General features: G+C 43.8%; 1 protein-coding gene across 1 annotated transcript in view; it reads right to left on the bottom strand.

Annotated features, from left to right (window-relative positions):
• Positions 1 to 19,846, bottom strand: part of alk (ALK receptor tyrosine kinase) — a 351,702-nt gene extending 331,856 nt beyond the window's left edge. Inside the window, exon 1 of the mRNA XM_035169137.2 lies at positions 18,356 to 19,846. Coding sequence (XP_035025028.2) covers positions 18,356 to 19,130 — 775 coding nt within the window. The 5' untranslated portion in view covers positions 19,131 to 19,846. The remainder of the gene's footprint in view (positions 1 to 18,355) is intronic.
• Between the last annotated feature and the right edge of the window lie 483 nt (positions 19,847 to 20,329).

Below are 20,329 nucleotides of genomic sequence, written 5' to 3'. Positions count from 1 at the left end.
TTTCCTGTGATAGTGCAGTAGTCAAGCATTTTTATAATGAAATGCCTGTAAGGTGACAGATAAGGCCCTTCTCATACTTGTCAGTCAGCGACTTTGCCCGATGGAAACTTGAAGCGTGAATCCAGAGTACATGACAGTTGAGTCAGGCTTTTCTTTAGAACGGCAGACGGGAAGATTGATTCGTATGTTTTTTCAAAGTGCTTGTGTCACCACTGCAAGATTACATATTGGCCTATACACAAACCCTGACACCCACTCACCTCAAGTATCTGATATCATTTTATGATGCGTTTGGCATTAGCATTCAAAGGCAATAAGGGAGGCTAACTGGAAACATATGACCCCTTTATCATGGGATTTGCTTCTTCAAGATGTTACTTAACCTGACTGCCCATGTGGCCACAGTAGCTATAAAAAAACAATCTGGCCTATCTCTGCAGATGGATAACCACAGCCAGGGTAATGCAGAGATGCACACAACCACGAGGCAGACAACAGAAGGGGCATTTTGGACATAATTGGACTGACAGTGCTAGCTTGGCTCACAATTCACTGTGCCACCCTTTACTGTGAGACTTCCTGCAAAGTCTGTGCAGCTGTAACGTTTCAGCAAGTAAGAGAAGTCTTTTCTGTAAAGGTATTGCAGGTCAGAAAAATCTTTACATTTATGATAAGTAAAACTCTGCAGTGCAATCGAGAGCAGCATCACCTGGCGTGTGAACAACTCCCCTCAGCCGGCAGCACTGGCACAGGTAAGATCTTTTTACCTGTGGTACGTTCTTTTTCTACTTAGCGCCACAAGAACAACCGCCAAGGTCAGTCTGCAGTAGGACATGGAGAAAAGGCAGGTGTCTGTGTCCTGGGGGAAAGAGTGAGTGTGGAGTTAAAGGGGCCAGAGGCCAGGGCCGTAGCTTGATTTCATGAACTGTGCAATCAAAGCAAGGTCAACATGTTGTCCAGCTGGCACTGAGCAAAAAAAATCGGAGGTGCTGATCTTTTTTTCCAACCCCCCCATTTTACACTGCTGATGGGGCTGCTAACTGCTGGCTCCAGCTCACTGTTCCTGCAAGATCAGACAGAGGAGGAAGAGGCTTTGTGTTGCCTGAAAGCACCTCAGTGCTCCCTAGTGGACATGCACACATGAATGAACGCACAAACGTGCACACCAGCATGGATGGGAATGCCGACAGAGGCAGTGAGGTTTGTGTGTGTGTGTGTGTGTATGTGGACACATGCAAGCTTGTAAACATCCACAGATACAAACACAGTTGATATTTTATGGCAATTGTGACAAGAGTGATGGGAAACATGCCAGGCCACTACATTGTTCATTACATTCATCAGTGTCAGTGACTAGTTTTGCAGCTTAAATTGTAAAAGTCCACCATTCATGAAAATGACAATCACAGCACATGCTTCTCATGGAGATACTGTATCTGCTAATACCAGTTAGATCATGAGGTTAGTATGCAGTGCACTTGTGCAGAATGGCCGGATACAAGGCTCTGAGTGAAGGTCAGGGTCAAGCCATGATATGTACAAGGCAAATGGGGAGGGAAAGTAAATTAAAACAAGCCAGTCAAAGGTCCTTGGGTGTGCAACTGAATCGAGCGAGCCGGAGGCTACATTACAGAAGGTAAACACAGAGGCGCAGAGGCTGAAAACAGCAGATGGAGAGAAGAATGGTACAAAACACACGACCCAATGTGAGGACTACAGATTTGTCCCATTCCAGGGAATATAGAAGAAATATGTAAACCTTTCTATTATAAAACCAGAATATACTGAATCCATTCACAAACATACTTACTTGGTATCAAGAAAAGAGTTATTAAGTGATAGTCTGTTCCTCCTCCGCATATTTTGCCATGAACAAACACTTGTGCTGCAAATACACTGCATGAAAACCATAGACTGTATATAAAGATGGATGCTTCCTCAAATTCCTCCCACTATCTAGAAATTAAGTCAAAATGTACTGGATATTCGAGCGCTGCCATCTTATACATTTGTAGCCAGAGTCAGTGTCTGTGCAGTAGCCATCACGGCATGGAGCTGTGGTAGCTTGGTCCCACCAATACATGCACTGTCAATCATTCACCCCGTTATTATAACATCAAATAGCTAATTAAACCAGGAAAATAACACTAGTGCTAAGAACAATGAGATAGAATGTTTGATGGGTACTTTGAGTTTTTAGGTTGGTACATGCCCCATCCACTAACACGGAGGAAGCAGGATTTTGTACTGTGGCCAGCCATAGTCCTCATGAGGATTCATGAGGACTCTGCATCGTTTTTTTGGGGACAGCTTTATCAAACCTTGTCCCTAAGCTAGACCAGGTCCTCAGAAATGATGTTTTGCCACATTAGTATCAGGTTTGGTCCCCATGAGCTCTACTGTTCTTGAGAAGGTTAATACTGTTGCTGGAAAATGTCCTAAAGACACACACACACACACACACACTCACAAATACATGTAAAAACACATATACATACAGAGTTTATTGATGTTTTTCCTCAAACAGATATATATTGCTTTGCATATTGTAGCTTCTCTTTCCCCCTCCTCTTCTGAAGAAACTGTCTCCCTCCCCCTCTTTGATTTCCCTGATCTCTCATGAATTTCAGAGGAACCTGATTTTGTCCCCGGGCGTCTTCCTGCGTGGGTGGCTGGCCCTGGTTTCTTCTGCATAACGGGCAGTGGCCGGTCTAATGACCACACCACCTGTAGCAGCACTAAGTCACGTTGGCTGCAACGACAAGGGGCGGACTAATCAAGTTCTGGTCCTTGAGTGCGGCATCCATTACACTGTACCACTGCCAGGTGGCAGCAGTCTCTGGGCAAAGCAAAAATATAAACAAAGAGTGACACACCGTCACTTCAATAAGACGTTAATCATTATGCATGGACACTGCCCAAATCTGTCTCCAACCCTTCCCCAGACATACAGGCAATGATACAAGCACTCCGAATCAATACTCTCTCCCATCCTCTTGTTGATTAATTTTGCCTGCTGGTGCAAAGGCTCTTATTGGCCGCCCATGAGTCAGTGAGGTCCCAGGTAACCTCAGTTGTCCCTTGATCACAATTTTGCCTAAATGTTAACTTTATTGCAAAATAGCCTGTGCATCATTAAATTCCATATTGTGCATTGGACAATAATCCTTACCCCAAACAATGTGGTCAAAAGTATAAAGACAACACTCTAGTACAAAATTAAAGTTGCATTAAAAAATAATAATAATTAAATAAATACCTAAAATATTTAAGTATAAAGTACAAAGTACAAAACAGACAACATGTCATGTTTATCCACTGCAGATACATCAGAGCCAGTTGCAAATTTCAAAAGGACTAACGGAGATAAGGCTGTTCCCTGTTGGGTTCCATGAGCACTGACCAACCAACCATCTTGATAGCTTTTGTTGGCTTGTGAAAAAATTCGAGGCAAATTTTCAACTATTATTGTGAATCAACCATTGACTTTAAGTTTAAACAACTACCTGCTTTTTAAAATCTTAAAGCTACATGCCATGAAACAGCAGTAGCAGTGATAGTAAAATAGTAAAGCTGTCCACACAGGTCACCGTGCGATGCATCCTCTGTAATGTGGGCAGAGCAAGAGCACATCCAATCATCTGGACTTTACTTGGCAAGGTGCAGACTTTTAAACAGGAACAATACTTGAAATGTGACTGATTATGTTTCACAAGTCAACAAGAACAGAAGTGAATGCAGATTGAGAAAGGCCTGAGGTTTCTACAGAGCCACATAAAACATGACAGCCCAACAGTTCTCACAGGCTGGCTGGCAATCCTCATGACCAATATATTGACTTTGACATGTAACACCTGTCTCAAGGTAGATATTACCCTGGCTTTATCCATCACTTTTCAATTTTGTCCCAGCTGATAATAAATGGCTGGATGGTGGGGCAACTATTGCTTAAGAGAGCCAGACTCAAACTAGCAAAAAAAGACTGAGCAGAAGTTAGGACTTCATCAAACTTTTCTCATTGCACTCAGCTGAGAAGATAAGCTGTTTGGAGGCATTGGCGAGTTCAAAACAGCTCAATATTGAACTCCAGCGATCTCAGAAACTGAGTAAGTTATGCTTCCATCCCTTTAGCCAGTCCAGGCCACAGAGCATGCTGGGACTGGTGCTCCGATACGCCACAAACAGCACCTCTCATGGCACTGCTGCTCTGCCTCTTCATCCCCCCCCCCATCCCAACACACATACACACACGTACACACCCCTCCGTGCCACAGCAGTGGCAGGGGTGGTGCAGGGAGGATTGAACATGCCCAGTATCCCCTTGGAAAGGTGAATGGCGGGGGTGAGGATGTGGGGTTGGGCAGGTTTCAAGGGATAAGCGGGTTCAGTGAGAAACTGCTCTTCTTTGCCCTTTCATGGCGAATCATGTCCCATTAAGGGGGTTTTGTCCTGTGATGAGGATGCTGCTGGAGCTCCTCAACAATCCCATTACAGATCATAAAGGGAGCTGGGGATGTGGCCTGAGAGCACTCAGGCTGCTCCTCTAAGGCTGCCAGGCTTTGTGTGTATGAGTTCCTGCGCCACGTCTGTTAATGGCTTTTTAACTCCAGGTGAATGATGGGAGCTTTTCTTCTCTTCATGTTCCCCCCTGATTCTTAATGCTCAGCGGTTAGCGTCACAGGCACTGGTTTGATTCAGCTCAAATGTAAGTTTGGCTTAAGATGTGTGAAAAACCAAGGACAGTCTTGACAACAGAGAAAAGCTTAGTGGTAGTGCTTCGCTGGCCTGGAAAGACTACGGGTGCGTTGCGCTGCCCCCAAAATGCTTCCCGCTTCCTCCTCATTCCCTTAGATTTTTGTGCTGCTATCCTGCCAGCTGTCCAAAAACTGTAAAAAGTGAAATGAGATGCTGGAAACTCTCCATTAATTTGTGAAAGGGGTCATTTTCTGTGGCAGATGCAGAAAAAAAGTGATTACCCACATCTGCAGATTCCCATCAGCTCTGCCGACCCTTGCAGTGTAGTTTTAGATCATTGTTTTCATTTTCTGGCCAACACACTCTGCTCTTATCAAGCTTGTTTTAGACTGCAGCAGCTGTTTTCAGCAGGAAGCTCTCATAAACCCACTGTATGCCACCTACCCAGCACAAAGTGACACACAGGTCAATATAGCCAATAAATTGAATACCCACAGACAAAAATTTTGACTTAACTGCAATAATATAAGTTTAACATTGATATACATTACCCACAGTGCTATTTGTCTGGGTTACAATGAGCAGAACACGCTGGTCTCCCATTGTAGGAACTATGAACTTGACTGCATTTTGACTTAGCAGCAGACACACTTAATGAACATCATGTACATTATGGTCGTTTCCCAAGCCTGACAGGAGCTCCCCAAACACCCAGTTCTTACCCATGCCCTGCAAATATTATGATACTGCCCTGAAGTAACTCCCTTATCCCTTCTATTCTTATTCTGCAGCGAAGACAGCAACCAGCTTTTAAAGGAGACATATCATGCTCATATTCTGGGTCATCATTTTTATTTGTGCTATTAATAAAATTTGATTTACATACTCTATCGTTTAGAAAACAGTCACTTTTCTCATATTGTCCATTACTGCAGCTCCTCTTTTCAGCCTCTGTCTGAACGCTCCTGTCTCTTTAAGGCCCCCTCCTGATAAAGCCCAGCCTGATCTGATTGGCCAGCTGGTCCACTCTGTTGTGATTGGTAAACAACTTTCAGCCCGTGTAGGAAATGTGGGCCTCTGCGCTTGCTTTACCGGACTTTGTTGGGAGGGGAAGACGCCAGACTGGCCACTAGACAAGCAATTTGCTTATGTGGGGCTGGATCCCTCTTGAGATTAAGGGTCATTAAACTTTCTCGTTGAGTTGAACTGCAGCCCTGTTACTAGGCGACAGCAGTAAAGGCTAAGCAAGCTGGTGACGGTGATCAAAGAAATCCTCTGTAGACCAGACTGTCTCATTCCGGCCTCTGTGGTCTACGCAGCCCACGGAAAAGGGGGTCTTAGTTGGTCCCTAAACTTTAGGCACAGCTAGAGACTTTTTAACTTTTTTAACTTTGTAATTTCGTTTTTAAGCTCTAAAATGCAACACATTTATGAAATGTTAGCGACATTTGAAGCAATCATTTGTTCTCCATGATATTGAGTGTGTCTAATTTCTTTCTTCGCCATACAGGGTTATGACTGTGTGTGGTCATTGATGTATGAAACTGAACGTGGGAGGAGAATATAAATCACTGAGGGATGGGGCAGTAATATCGAGAGGAACTTCAATCTTCATCCCTCCTTATCTTATAACCTACATAGACAGAACAAAGGGGGAAAAAATGAGGCAATGATGGCATCATCGCATTCAAATTGGCAACAATTCTCTGTGTAACCTCCAGAAACGTATGACTGGTCAAATATGCACATTATTTACCTCTCTTATTATGAAAGTGGAGCATCTCAGGGAGGAAGTGTGAACTTCACGTTCCGTACAGTTCAGTGTACAGTATGCATTCTTCTCCACACCTAGCTCCGAGCTCGACTCCTGCGCCGAGGCCTCTTATAAGCAGCGCCATTAATCAAACCGGCAGCTCGCACTTTTTAAAAAAAGAACAAGCAAGTGGCATAAATAACTAAAACATCAGGGGGAAGGAGGAGAAGAAGAAGAAAAAAGACAGCGTTGAATAAGAATGGAAAATGAAAATCACAGCCAAAGTCACCTTGAGTCTGGCTAATTTACAAAACAGTGACACGAGCATTAACTAGACTGAGGGTGATTAATATCGTAAAAAGACACTGACTGCTGTTTACGTTGTCAGTGTGTTTACATGTAATCTCCACTTTGGCTAGCGACACGTTTTCATATTTCAAGCGTGGCCAGCTACAGAATGCTAACAGCTTGTCTTTTTGGGCAACAGTTGCACTCCCCGAGCTCTTGAGGTGGAGCCAAGTAACGTCAGGGCCGGTGCACAGGCCGAACATCTCACCAGCTCCGGCTGCCAAATAAATGGTTTCTTCACTTCCTACAAGTGAAGCATCAGCTGTCTCATTACGCCGACGGCAGTCCTGTTGAATTCCACTGTCATATGTGCTCTTTCTGCAGGTTCAGGGGGCATCTCATTAAAAAGCCCTAATTTTCAGCCATGCACGGTGCCACAGAGAGGAGCTGTTTTCTTCACTCGAGGCCATTGGAATAGAACGTGCTGCATTTGCAATATTTCATGGAGGTTTAACATGTGAATACAGCATGGGAAAGTGTCTGTGGTGACTCCAGGGCGGTAATCCTGTTATTTCACTGTCAGGCATTCAGATTTTTTAGCTCTGAAAATGAAAAGAAAAAACGCTCTGAGGTGTTTATATTGCAGATGCTGTGTTTGTGTATTTTTGCGATTCACATTTGTAAATATGAGAAAATCAATGAATCCAGAATTCTGACGCTACTGCTAGACAATCACAGATTCTGCTTTTCACCCTCAGGTGCCCTTTCCTCAACTGCTCTGTCATGAAATCAAGTCCACTGAGCAGCTAACACGTGCACTTGACCACGCTCGGGATAACTCGCTGTATCGATTAGCTGAGCGGGGCCTAACGGGTCTTCCGGGGCGTCACAACACGCCACCAACAGCTTGACTGAATTGATCATAGAAATGCATAAGTAATAAAGTGACATGCCATTCTGGCTTCCTATTGATTTTCCCATTAGTGGCTGATTGATACAAGCTTTAAATGTCAGGAGCCTCATTGATTGACACGAGTCCATGCACTCACTTGTAATATAATGTCACTTCCCCAGCAGCTTTGCGTCCTTCCACCTGGACAAACTAAATTAAAGGTCAGCAGGTGCACGGTGTCATCGAACTATGTTCCCACCAAATGTGTTTAAGAGCGCTTTATTCCTCCAGTTCAGCTCCTGTGAGAGAGGCACCCAGGGGGGATCTTACTATTGGGGGAGGGATAAATAGAGAAATGTCTCCTGTCACCTGGCTGTCTCCCTGGATCTGACCCTTCCACCACTCTCAATGACCCTGAACGGTCTGTGTCCTATAATAGAAATAAGGTGTTTTCCATACTCATGCATTTGGTATCACTGGGGTCCTTGAACTTATTTACAGTAGCAGTAGAGAAGCAACACCCATCAAAATCCCATCTAAAGGGAATAATATTAGATTCTGTTTTCCTGAAGAACCTGATCTCTAATATTTTGCTGTCACTGTGTAAACGTCCACAACATTATGAAGCGTATAGACGCTGAATATAACAGTGTTTGTTGTAATTTGTTCTTTTTTCAACGATTTGAGAATTAATTTATTTCCCAAGTGATACAGAAAATGCAGCATGGCAGCCATTTTACATGCAGTAAGAAAAAAGAAAAATAACAATAACTTAAATTTTATAGCACTTATCTAAACAAGGTTACAGAGTGCTTCACAAAATCCATGGCAAAGGTATTCAATTCAGTTCAATGCACTTAATAACACCTAATTGTTTTGGGTAGGCAATTCAACCAGTTCAATGTAACCAAACATTCTGTAACATTAACACACATCTGACAAAGCAAACGGCTTGAAAATCAGATGAGAATTCACTGAGTTCTGAACATTATAATTAGATAGATAGATAGATTTCCTGCCTCTCTTGTGCATCAGAAGATGCAGCTGCACGTATCGAGGTGGCCGGAGTTAGATTCAACATTCAACTGTGGTCAAACAAACAAGATGAAGTCTGGTTAAATGTAAATTAGTTTTTTTTCTATCGAGTGATAGAATTACAGCAACGTGTCTGACACATCCTTTGTCTCAGGGCTGAGACTTACTTACGGGGAGTCAGTGAGAGATTGCATCGCTCTGAGAGAAGGAGGGGGCGATGAGCCATTGACCAAACCACTGTGAGGCAAGGTGGGGTGGGAGGGGGGTTACAATCTGTCAGAGTTTAGGAATGCTTTAGTTTGCCTCTATAATTAGCGTTCAGTGTATATTGTATTACTATATAAGATAATCATTGCTTATGTTTGTACTGATATTGAGGGGGGCGACTCTCTGGAGAAATCCGCCTATGGGGTTGCCACTCCATCTTCATCACAAATAATGCCTGAACTCTTCCTTCTAAATACAAGGCAGACACGCTCAAACTCCAAGGGATTATGGGTATTCTGAGGTGGATATGGCCATTTGAAAAAGAAGGGTTAGTGTGCCAAAATACAAGAAGACCAAACCATAGTCTTAACTGACATTTAAAAGCCCTAAAGATTAATAAAGTGGATTACTTGATCTTATTAGAAGATGTTACTTGCCATGTTTGCAGTACTCGTGCAGACAAAAACAGGGAACTGTTGTTTTCATTTTCATTAATAGAAATATGAATCTACAGATTATATAACAAGGATAACAAACTCTTTAGTTCCAACCACGCATTGACATTAGAGATTTTCACAGTTTGGGCCCAAGTTGCATTCAGTGTAAACAAGTCGGGCAGGATCCTGTACAACCACAGGCCTCATCCTCTTTCCTTTTCTTTTCCTCCCATAGTCTCTCCCTCTCTCTTACTCTCTCTCTTTGCAGCTATCTATACGACTCCAGAGCTGCAAGATAACAACTATTATTATTATTATTATTATTATTATTATTATTATTAATAACAATAATACCTATTATTACTTAATTTATACAGTATATGAACTGTTGCTGCTATCATTAATAATCAATAGCATCTTTACACTGTTTTCATTATAACTACTCAGAGCTGATATCTGATGCTGCACAAGTGTCCCTGGTCTCCCTCTCCTCTCCTCTCCTCCCCCCTATCTCTCTCTTACTTCTCTCCTCTCCTCCCCATTTTTCCCTGCTCACCCCAACCGGTGCAGATGGCCGCCCCCACATTGAGTATGGTTCAGCTAGAGGCTTCTTCCAGTTTTTGAGGGAGTTTTTTCTCGCCACAGTCCCCAAAGTGCTTGCTCATTGTGGGAACTGTTGGGTTTCTCTACAAAAAAAAATGTAAGGTCTTCACCTTAAATGTAAAGTGCCTTGAGATAATGCATATTATGATTTGGCGCTATACAAATAAATTGGAATTGAATTGAAATGCTGTTTCTCTCCGATCCCCGGTGTGAACATTTAAGTAGGCATATAAGTACACAACATATCAGTAACAGAACATATATACAGTAAGTGCAGAAGCAACATCTCAGTCAAAAAGCCACAAGGTAGATATGATATGAGCTGAAATCAAACAACCCTCACACCCTCAGTCAAACTACCATGACTGCTCTTGAAGCTGATATGTGTACCACTTTGTCAGGAGACAAGAGAAATGCATTTAGGATGAGGAAAATTCAAATGTATTCATCTTTCAACAAGTAACCTCTTCCAAAAGGGCCACGAGCAACACAGGGTAAACAAGGTGCCAAGGGTGTAATCTATCTTTATAAATTTGCTTTTCACTCTCTTTATGTTTCAGAAGAAATCGCTATATTTGCCTGACGGTTAAGACACGCACGCACACACACACACACACATACGCAGACACACTAAGATTCTGTTTTAAGCCTCTCAAAGGAGCAGCGGGCTGGGGACGCTCAACCGAAACTCACGACAGTGTGTGTTTGCTTTTGAGGCAGCGCTGAGGGGGCAAACATGGGGAGAAAAGCCCTAGCGTACACAGCCGCTCCTCTCAAGCATGATGGTGGCACTCTCTTACTGCGGGGGCCTCAATCACCATGCCAGGCGGTTTTATGAATGCACTCTTTGCTAATGGCGTGCTGAAGGAACACGAACATCTTAAAGAGCTCAGTGGCAGGTATGTGCAGGTTAATGAAGCAGGGGTCCCCCACTTCCTCCTGCTTCTAATGCTGAAATCATTTAATGATTCTCTTGCAGCCTATTTATGGCCCTGCTTGGTGAACATAACAGAGGTTAATAAAGTAGAGGTCAAGTCTTTATCACACCTGCCCAGCGCTGTTTTTCCCTTTTCCTATACTGTAGCTCATAGAAACATTTCTCATTAATGATCTCCCCCATAGGGCCCATAGGGCGAGTAAGTATAAATGTACTATGCAGCGTTTAATGCCTTGACTCCCGTAGGCACGTTCGCCTGATCGTCAAATTATTCCCGGTGCCATGGCGGGTATTTATTTCATGCTAATAGCCGGCATCTTACCGGAGGCTGAAAACAACAAGTGTTGCATGCACATTACACAGATAAATGCCAGAAACTGGCCAATCAGGGTTGTAAAATTAACCGACAGAGCGAGACAACACACAGGGGAGCCTTGGCAGGTCGGAGTTTGTGTTACAAGCGGTTACAAGAAGGGAAAAGAATGGACAGATATGTGTGTCCAGGTGTGTGTGTGTGTGTGTGTGTGGTGTGGTGTGTGTGTGTGTGTGTGTGTGTGTGTGTGTGTGTGTGTGTGTGTGTGTGTGTGTGTGTGTGTGTCTGTGTGTCTGTGTGTCTGTGACTGTGCATCAACAATGTGTAAACACAGTTTGGCCTTGTAGAATCTCATAATGTAATAATTGCCCATGATAATCTGTGACTCTGCAAACAGTCGCACAGTAATCTAGAGGGCGGCTGTGGAGTCCACCTGTGTGGAGGACAACTCAGGACAACTGTCACTATATTAAAGGCTGAACCGTAAATAGAATAAAGTGAAACTAAATTCAATTTGAAAAAAGGAACACGCAGAGTTGTTTTCTGAAGAGAATATGAATCATCTTATTAAGGATACGGCGTGCACCTCCATATAACACCAGCTGACAGTTCTCTGTTGTAGCTGTCCATTTTCTGTGCCTGCTTATTCGTTCCAAAGTGAAAGACGCTGGAGCTCTGGTCGGACTACGTAGAGGTAATCAACGTTATATTAGTGATTTTATTCTTCCATATCTTCTGTATAAAAATATAATATGGCAAATGCATGCAGAGCCAAATACAAAGTAATGTAAATGACCCTGTGCGTCCACCAGTTATCATGAAACCAAAGTTTAACAGCGAGCTGAGCCAATGTCAACTGAGCAAACTCTTTCTGCAGCTAAAGAGCTAGGCCTCGCGTTAAAGGAGCTATATGCATGTTTTCACTATTGCTACACAAACAGCAGTAGCACAAACTTCCCCTCCCTTTATTTCCCAAGAGCTGTCTCCCGCAGTAGGTAGCACACCAATATTAACTTATTTTTAATTTACTTAATTTGACTTCTACTGCAGTTAACATGCTAACCAGCTAGCCCCAGCGTGGCCAGCCTGTCTTGTCACTTGGCGAGCCACTAAATATGGTGGGCAAGGGGTCCCACACAAGCACATTAATGGAAAATATAAATGCAAACGCTACACCAAGAATACAAAACTGACAACCCAACTACAAAAGCCACAACGGATGGTGACCATGAAATGAGCTGATTTCTTTCTGCGGTCAAGTCACACCTTAACACAATGGATGTGACTTTTGTAGTTGTGTTTTGGCTTTTGGGGTCGTCTTATGTCTATGTATTTTAATGTGCATGTGTGGTTTCGGCCAAGGTAGTCTAGTCTGTCACGAAGAGGTAACACAGCTCAGAGGGCCAAATATAACCTTTAGGGTCATTGCTCGTTGAGTCCCAATTCAGGGGGCCTCCTTCTAAGGATAGAGTCTGCCCGGCCCATGAAGGAGGCGCACGGGAGGACACCTTTGTTGGCTGCATTTGAAGGAGCCTTCTCAACAGTCTAGTTTTGCCACTGTGATGCAATCGGTTTCAAAATGCAGCCTCTGGAGGATGCAGCCCCTGAACACAGTGACTACTTTCAAGGTCAAACACAGAGCCATTTGAATCAAAGCAATTAATATTCAAAGCAATTGACTGTTTATTTCAATGTCAATTACAGTTTGCTTGGCATCATTAATTTGAACAACAAATAAATTATGATCAAACTGAAATACAATAAAGTATAATTAGGTTTTGAATCTCAACTTACATTGGGCATGAGTCAGTACACTCAGGACAAGTCACCAATCCATCACCGGTTAACAAAATACTGACACACAATCATTCAGTGACACTGACGCATTCGTTTACTCATCCTGTCGTCTGTGTCTGTCAAATTTGACCCATTTTCAAGATTAGATGTTTGAAACACACCTATAAGTTTATTCCTGATCAAATCAAGGCGTACATGCTCAACCAATGGATTCTAAAATACATATAGACACATTTAATTTATTTATTGTGCTTGTTTAAATTTTTTTATTTAAAATGTCTATAAATAAAAGTTTCCTGTGATGTTTTGGGTCAAATTTGGCTGGGAAACCCATCGTACATGTTGCCAAACCATTCAAAATTACAAAACATTAAACTGCAATAAAATCCTATAATAATAGTAAAAACATATTGTGCAATAATATTAGAATTATTTTTCATGCAAAGAAAGCATATTGACTTTAATATAGTTGTAGAGTGGAACGCAGCAAGGATGATCCCCACTAACCGACCCTCTACACACACACACACACACACACACACACACACACACACACACACACACACACACACACACACACACACACACACACACACACACACACACACACACACACACACACACACACACACACACACACACACACACACACTGTTTTCATGGGAAAGTACAGCAGGCATTTTTGGCCTTTAACACAACAGATGTGATCATAACAGCAAATTTGTATATGTATGGGAATACAAACAACTTGTTTTCTGATCATAATTTTTTCATGATTAGCCATATGATAGTTCGTTATTAGCATAAAATAGATCAATTGTGTTTATTCATACGTTGTAAGGTAGGCGTAGTCTAAAGCACATAAAATACATATAATACATACATACATGCATAAAGCATGAATATCATGGTTATGGGTGACTAATAAGTTACCTAGCAGATAAAACATTTTACTGGATGACAATTGGTGATGTTAAAGAATTTAAAGACAGGTCATATTTGAACCGTTAAAGCTCAGGATGTGCTGGGAGGTGATCGTGCTAATTACTGAAACCATATATGCCAATGTTTTTCATATAAACAAAAAAAAGAGAAGAAAAGTGCAAAGCAAAACAACCTAGTGCTTAAAGATCACAGGAATTTCATGATCTGGAGGCGCAGCCTCATGAGCTTAACCACAAAACCAGTGATATCAGTCTTTTATTGATGCCAATTACAATGTGTGTTTTATTGTTATCCGATTATTTGTCTAAATACCAGATGTGGTTGGCCAATCCCCATACATTTTTTTCATAATAAAATACTTCCTGCATTAAAAAGAAGGAGGAAAAGGCTTGTTTTGTTTCAACAGCTTGTCTTGTTCTAAAATCATGTAGGTCACATTGACATTTTCATTCATAAACATAAACCCTGCCATGCACAGGAGTTGGGATTAGATTCATGGCAGATGCTGGTAATTCATGCAGTCGGAGACAAAGCTGCTTTTGTCAAATCAGACTCTATAGGAACTGCTGCTTTCTTTGTTTTGAGCTTTGTTCTATTGATGCTGTTATTTGTCCTTTTCCCATTGTTCTTGACAAAAAAGAGAATCGCTGAGGTGATGTGTTTTCAATACGGCTCATTATCGTACCACATTTGGAGCGAGTGAATGCTTCTATATCTCCACGCTGAAGCTTCCCACAGGAAGTCACTCTGCTCCTCTGAGCTTTCCTCAATGATTAAAGACTTGATCAATTTCTGGGTTATGTGAGGATGAAGGATGGAGGAGACGTGAAATAAGAGAAATGATCATGGATGCAATAAACAACTGACAGCAGCCTATTCATTTAAATGAGGAGCTGCTGTCTTTGCACTAACAGTGGCATTTGTCTGCATTAATGGATGAGCTGAAATTATACCTTTGTTTCTTTTTAAATTGTGTCCTTTGTAAACCTGCCTGTTCGGAATGTTCTGTTCTCTTGTCCTGTGTTAATGCTCTGGAGCTACGTCACAATTATTCTTTACCATTAGTGAGTCCTCCTCAAACTGTTCTACAATACACTGTCACTATTTATTGTTTGTGTGCTGGACGTTGTGTGCAGAGCTTTTGATAAACAGTCTATGGTGCAGAATGAGAAAACTGTGTGTTAATCCTACCTGGTTTATCTGCAGTGAGATTTTATAGTCAATGTTTTTCATAAAAATAAAAAATAAACGAATTTGCTTAATTACTGTTCAAATGTGTGTAATTTGAATTATTAACTTTTAAATTTCAGAGGCTTGTTAAGTAATCGACACAATCTCAGGACAAGTTCACAACTTTTCAAATTAAAAGCTTTTTTCAAACAATTGCCAAATGGAAGTGATCCTTTGAATGTTGTTGCCATGACTGAGATCAGTGCCAGTGCCATGTGTCTGTCTCAGTCCGACAGGGTGGAATAGAAATCAGCGAATTAACAGTCAGGCAGACAGACAGACAGACAAACAGATAGACGTTTGATGAATTAGTAGGTAGATAATGGATCAGTCGTTCTTCTTTTGCGGCAGCAGAGTTTGGCTTCTTGGCCCAAACTCATTGTGTGATGAGTGGGCCTGTAACCACTTCACCAGAATGACTACACAACACAATATTCTCCATGGATATGCAGTGCATGTCAGAACACAAACTAATTTCCTGCTGAACCGAGGACAGTTTACAGAGGACGACAGGTACAAACAAGTTCCTTCAATTAAGCAGCAAAATACGCTGTTTGCTGCCCTGTACAACAACAACACACGTTTTGATCTGCCGCCGTTAACAGCAGGACAGAATCAACACAATATTACCGATACAAACATTGAAAACTGTCCTGATCATACAAGTTCCAGCCACCATTCAGGTCGGCTTACTGTACACAGACACAAGGACACCAGCTGTGTGGATTTGAAGGCTGTTGAGAGCTGCAGTGGACATTTTCAATCAAAGCAGATTAAAGGGGAAACTGGAAACTAGACAGCAGTGTGTCTGTGTGTGGGTATTTTTTGTCTCTTTTTTTTTCGTGCATAGCTTGGTATGGGAAAGATCAGGGTCTGGGTTGAAATCCACTGTGTCATCATGGTTAGGTAAACCTGGGTAAACACACTAAAGGCGATTGACTCCCGTTGCCGGTAGAGTATCTCCCTCTCTCTCGCTCTTCCTCACAGCCAAATACATGTTCAACTTCATAAATGCACCGAGAAACCAGGTGCTCTCTCACCTCGCTGTCTTGCCAAATTAGCAGGTTCAGAGCCAATAAAAACCTTTGTCGAATCCCGATTGTATCCTTTCCCATTGCAGACAAAAGCCAGACGTTAGTGGGTGTTAATATGTTTTAGTTTAGGTTCGGAGATGATCGTCACTGTCATGTTGGTGCGAGGAGAAATCTCTTGTGTCAAAGTCCCATTTTTTGGCTGATCCATTGTACCAGCCTCTCCTCTCCCTCTGAGAACATCACACATCCCCCCTCGGTCACTCTGATGCAACTGCTTTGTCACATGATCACAAACACATGTCATTGTCAGGAATTGGCTGACTCTTGGGAAAATCTCAGATTAATAACAGAAAACGAATACATTCCTCCTATTCCACACCGATCCACAGGACCAGTTTGATGAGTCAGAGGCTGGAACGACAAAGTGGCACTCACCGGAGATGATGTCCTCACTGCAAAAACATGAAAACATCCCCTGCTGGCTTCCCACCTGAACCCACCAGCAGCTGTGTTGTTGGACTGCCTGCTTGGAGCGGCAGTGCTGCTGCACCCAGATGCTTCCCTAGCACAGTTTGATATGTATAAAGCATGTTCGCCGTGTGTGTGTCATTGCATATACAGCTCAAAGGGTTAACAACACTGCCATTACAACATTACAGCAAGTTATTATGTTTCATTTGAAAATCCAGCCATATTCACAATGCAATGCACAGCGCAGTAACTAACACGACATGTAATAGTTTGTTACCTAACATGCCGTTTCTACATTCTGTTCATTTCTATGTGTGCATTTGCATGTCTGCATGTGTTCCTAGGTGCAGACATGCCTGCAGGTGAAGGGGGTTTGTGGTCGTCGGGGATGGTGGTGGATGGGGGCGTCCTCCTTACTCTATCAGCTCCCAGCCGAGCCAGCCTCCGCTCTGCCTTTGTCCGATAGGTTCCGTTGGATTTTTTCTGGGCCAGCCTCCCTCATCAAAGTGATTAAGCAATTACACTGATTGTGCCGATGCTCAAAAGAACGAGGGAAGGGCCCTCGAGTATTGAGTGCTAAAGCTTTCTTGGAGATAACGGCTTAATTTGTGCCTAATCAAAATAAAAACCTGTTCTCTTACATCTCCAACCTTCCTTCAAGCGGTGGGTGGCTCAGGGGATTGAGAAGGTATCGTTAAGGGGGAACCCAGTATGCCCTGCTGGGGCCGTTTCTAACTTAAATAGCTTTGCATTGGGGACTTATGCAATGTGCAGGCATGTTATTATCAGGCGACTGCACCTCTCTTCCCCTGCTAATGAAATAATAATTACCATCTCAGAACTGATAACGATGGCAGCCTCTAAAGATGTTGCATATACTCAGTGTGGATCCCAACTGGAAAATAATGAAAGTTTGGTAATTAAATCAACATGCATTTGTCTCTCAGCAGTGCTGTGGTGGGCATCAATAATGAAACATGAGTCTGGAGAGTCAGACACAGCAACTAAATGCAAGGAGTCCCTCTCTCTCCCTCTCTCTCCCTCTCACACACGCACACGCACACACACACACACACACACACACACACACACACACACACACACACACACACAGCCCTCAGTCGTCATTTTCCCATCAGGTCATTAAATTCCTTTACTCGCTCATTGCCACCATGAAAACCACCACTGCATTTTTACACACACACTGGATCCAACATCAAAAATTAATCACAGCAGAACTTAAATCACAACCGTGACTGAACAACATGAATTAGGCCTGCTGAGGCATGCACGTGTGTGTGCTCATGTGTTTTGTATGGTAGTGGGGACAAATTAAGGTTTAAAACCATAGTTATGAGGACATATGGCTGGTCCTCACAAGTCCAAATGTCTTTTTGAGGTTCAGATTAGGGGACAGGGTTGGAGTTAAGCCCTTTGTGGAGATGGTTAAGAGAATGCAATAGAATCTTTTAGAAATGATAATATATATATCTGTGTGTGTGGTCCAGGTATTACTCATGTTGTGGGGACGGGAATCTGTTTGCATAGTCACATTAATGGGGTCTCCAGGAAATCAATGTAATGCCCCTGAAGTCATAAAGACAAGGCTCTGTGTGTGTGTGTGTGTGTGTGTGTGTGTGTGTGTGTGTGTGTGTGTGTGTGTGTGTGTGTGTGTGTGTGAGGGAACACCATGGGAAGGCATGGGGGGGGGGACTCACCCTGAGAAGATATCTGTAAGAAGAGGCGGGGGTCTGCAGCGCGTATGGCCGCCGTGTACCGATCCTCGATCCCGGGCACCTGCGCCTTTTTCTCGGGCATGAGGCGGACCCTGAGCCGGCCCCCCTCCGCGCCCAGCCACCCCTCCAGAACAGATGTGAGGTCCATTTCCAGGGTGAACTCCGGGGCCTCCTCGTACACAGACAGCCCCCCACATCCCGTCTTGACTATATCCTCTCCGATCTCCACCACCACGAGGTTGGAATTCCTGCTGTCTTTCGTCAGGCCCAGTTTCAGAACTTTGGACAGCGGCCGCTTGTAGAAGAAGGGGAGCTGTCCATCAGCAGACACGTTCCTCGGTGCTGAATCCGCAGCAGCAGAACTGGGCTCCACAAAAGTGGATACGGTTTTCTGCAGAGGTATGCAGTGCATTTTCAAGTTTGCGCGCACTGTGTAACATCCTCTAAAAGTCTGGCAGTCACCGTTCAGCGGTCTCTTTATGAACTCCGCAAGGTAATTGCGCAACAGAGAGGGGACCGCAAAATCCACAGAGAGGGTTCTCCTTTTGATTCTGGAGTTTATGGTCTGGTTCAAGTCTCTTTTGCCCCCGGTTTCCCCACTGTTACCACCACCACCACCGCTGCTGCTGCCGCTGCTGATGTTGCTGAAGCCGGCGGTGGTGGAATCCGTCCCCGCTGTGGTCCTTGGCGAGGCGCACTGCAGCCCAGCGAAAAATGCCGCAGAACAAACAAGCAAAAACAAGATCCTGGCGTTCATGGTTAAAACAAATGTCAGTCTTTTCGTTCAGGTGAAGCCCCTCTCTCAATCCAGCCGCTCACCGCGTCACACACGTTAAGTGCAAAAATCACAAAGTGCGAAATCGATGATGCTGCGGGTCCTGCGCCTCTTCGCCAGTGCGCACCCGTGGCAAGACGAAGGGAATCTTCTTTTTTCTTCTTACATTTGTTTGCTGGTGACTGTTGCCTTCCTCCCTTCGTCTCCACACGGGAAAAGTGCCATTGCTGCGTTCTGTTCCCCGCGCACCCAGGTGGACACGCACACTCACGCACGGCACCTTGAAGACGATGCGTTGTATCGCAGCCCGGCGCGTCGCTCCCCGGGACGCTGCTTGGTATGCCGCTCGGCTGCGCTCCGGTCGCTTTTCAAAGACTCCCAGTCTCTTGGCACAGTTGTGACGGCGGCACAAGTGGTCTCTCTGTCAGCGGCGAGATGCCGCGTCGTTCCCTCTCTCTCGCTCTTTCTCTTTCTCCCTCTCTCTCGCTCTTCCTCACAGCCAAATACTGAATCCACAACGAGTTTGGAGACGCCGAGTCTCCATTAAAGTTTAAAATACAATCACATCCGGCAGCCGCCTCTCGGCTTGATTGTCTGCTGTGGATTCCGGTGCTGACTGGGTGAGCTCCGGTGCAGCTCCTGTCGGTAAAGTCACTCACCGATCTGACGTCAACGTGAGCCGTTTTCTTGCAAACACGACTCCCCTGAGAACGAGCCAGAGCGGGAGCATCCGCTGGCGTGGACGCGTCTATTGCGCCCTCAGCGCAGCCGTAACGGTGCGTGTGTCTGAATTGGGATTAGAGCTGCCAGGAGGACAGAACAGCACAGCTCCACACTGATTCATTCTTTGTTTTTCTTTCAATGAATCACCGAGCCTTTGTGTGTCCGGAAATTGGATTGGATTAGTCGCACTCTCCCGGTTGTGCGCAAAACAAATAGTTTCAGAGGGAGGCCGTTTGGGTTGGAGCCCATTTGGTTGTATTACACCTTATGTGCAGAGGCCAGTGTATAATACCAGGAAGCATGTCAGTTCATGTGTCCCACAGTCGGCACTACATTATTATTGAGACTGGGAATCAAGGGGTCAGGGTTGGAAAATATGCCATAAAATATGCCCCCCCCCCCCTCCAAATCTTAATATATACTGCAACCACCTCTCTCTCTCTCTCTCTCTCTCTCTC

This window comes from Hippoglossus stenolepis, chromosome 10 (genome assembly GCF_022539355.2).
Source record: "Hippoglossus stenolepis isolate QCI-W04-F060 chromosome 10, HSTE1.2, whole genome shotgun sequence".
Lineage (NCBI taxonomy): Eukaryota > Metazoa > Chordata > Actinopteri > Pleuronectiformes > Pleuronectidae > Hippoglossus > Hippoglossus stenolepis.
The sequence above is the reverse complement of the archived record's forward strand: the minus strand, read 5'-3'. Positions and strand labels throughout refer to the sequence as shown.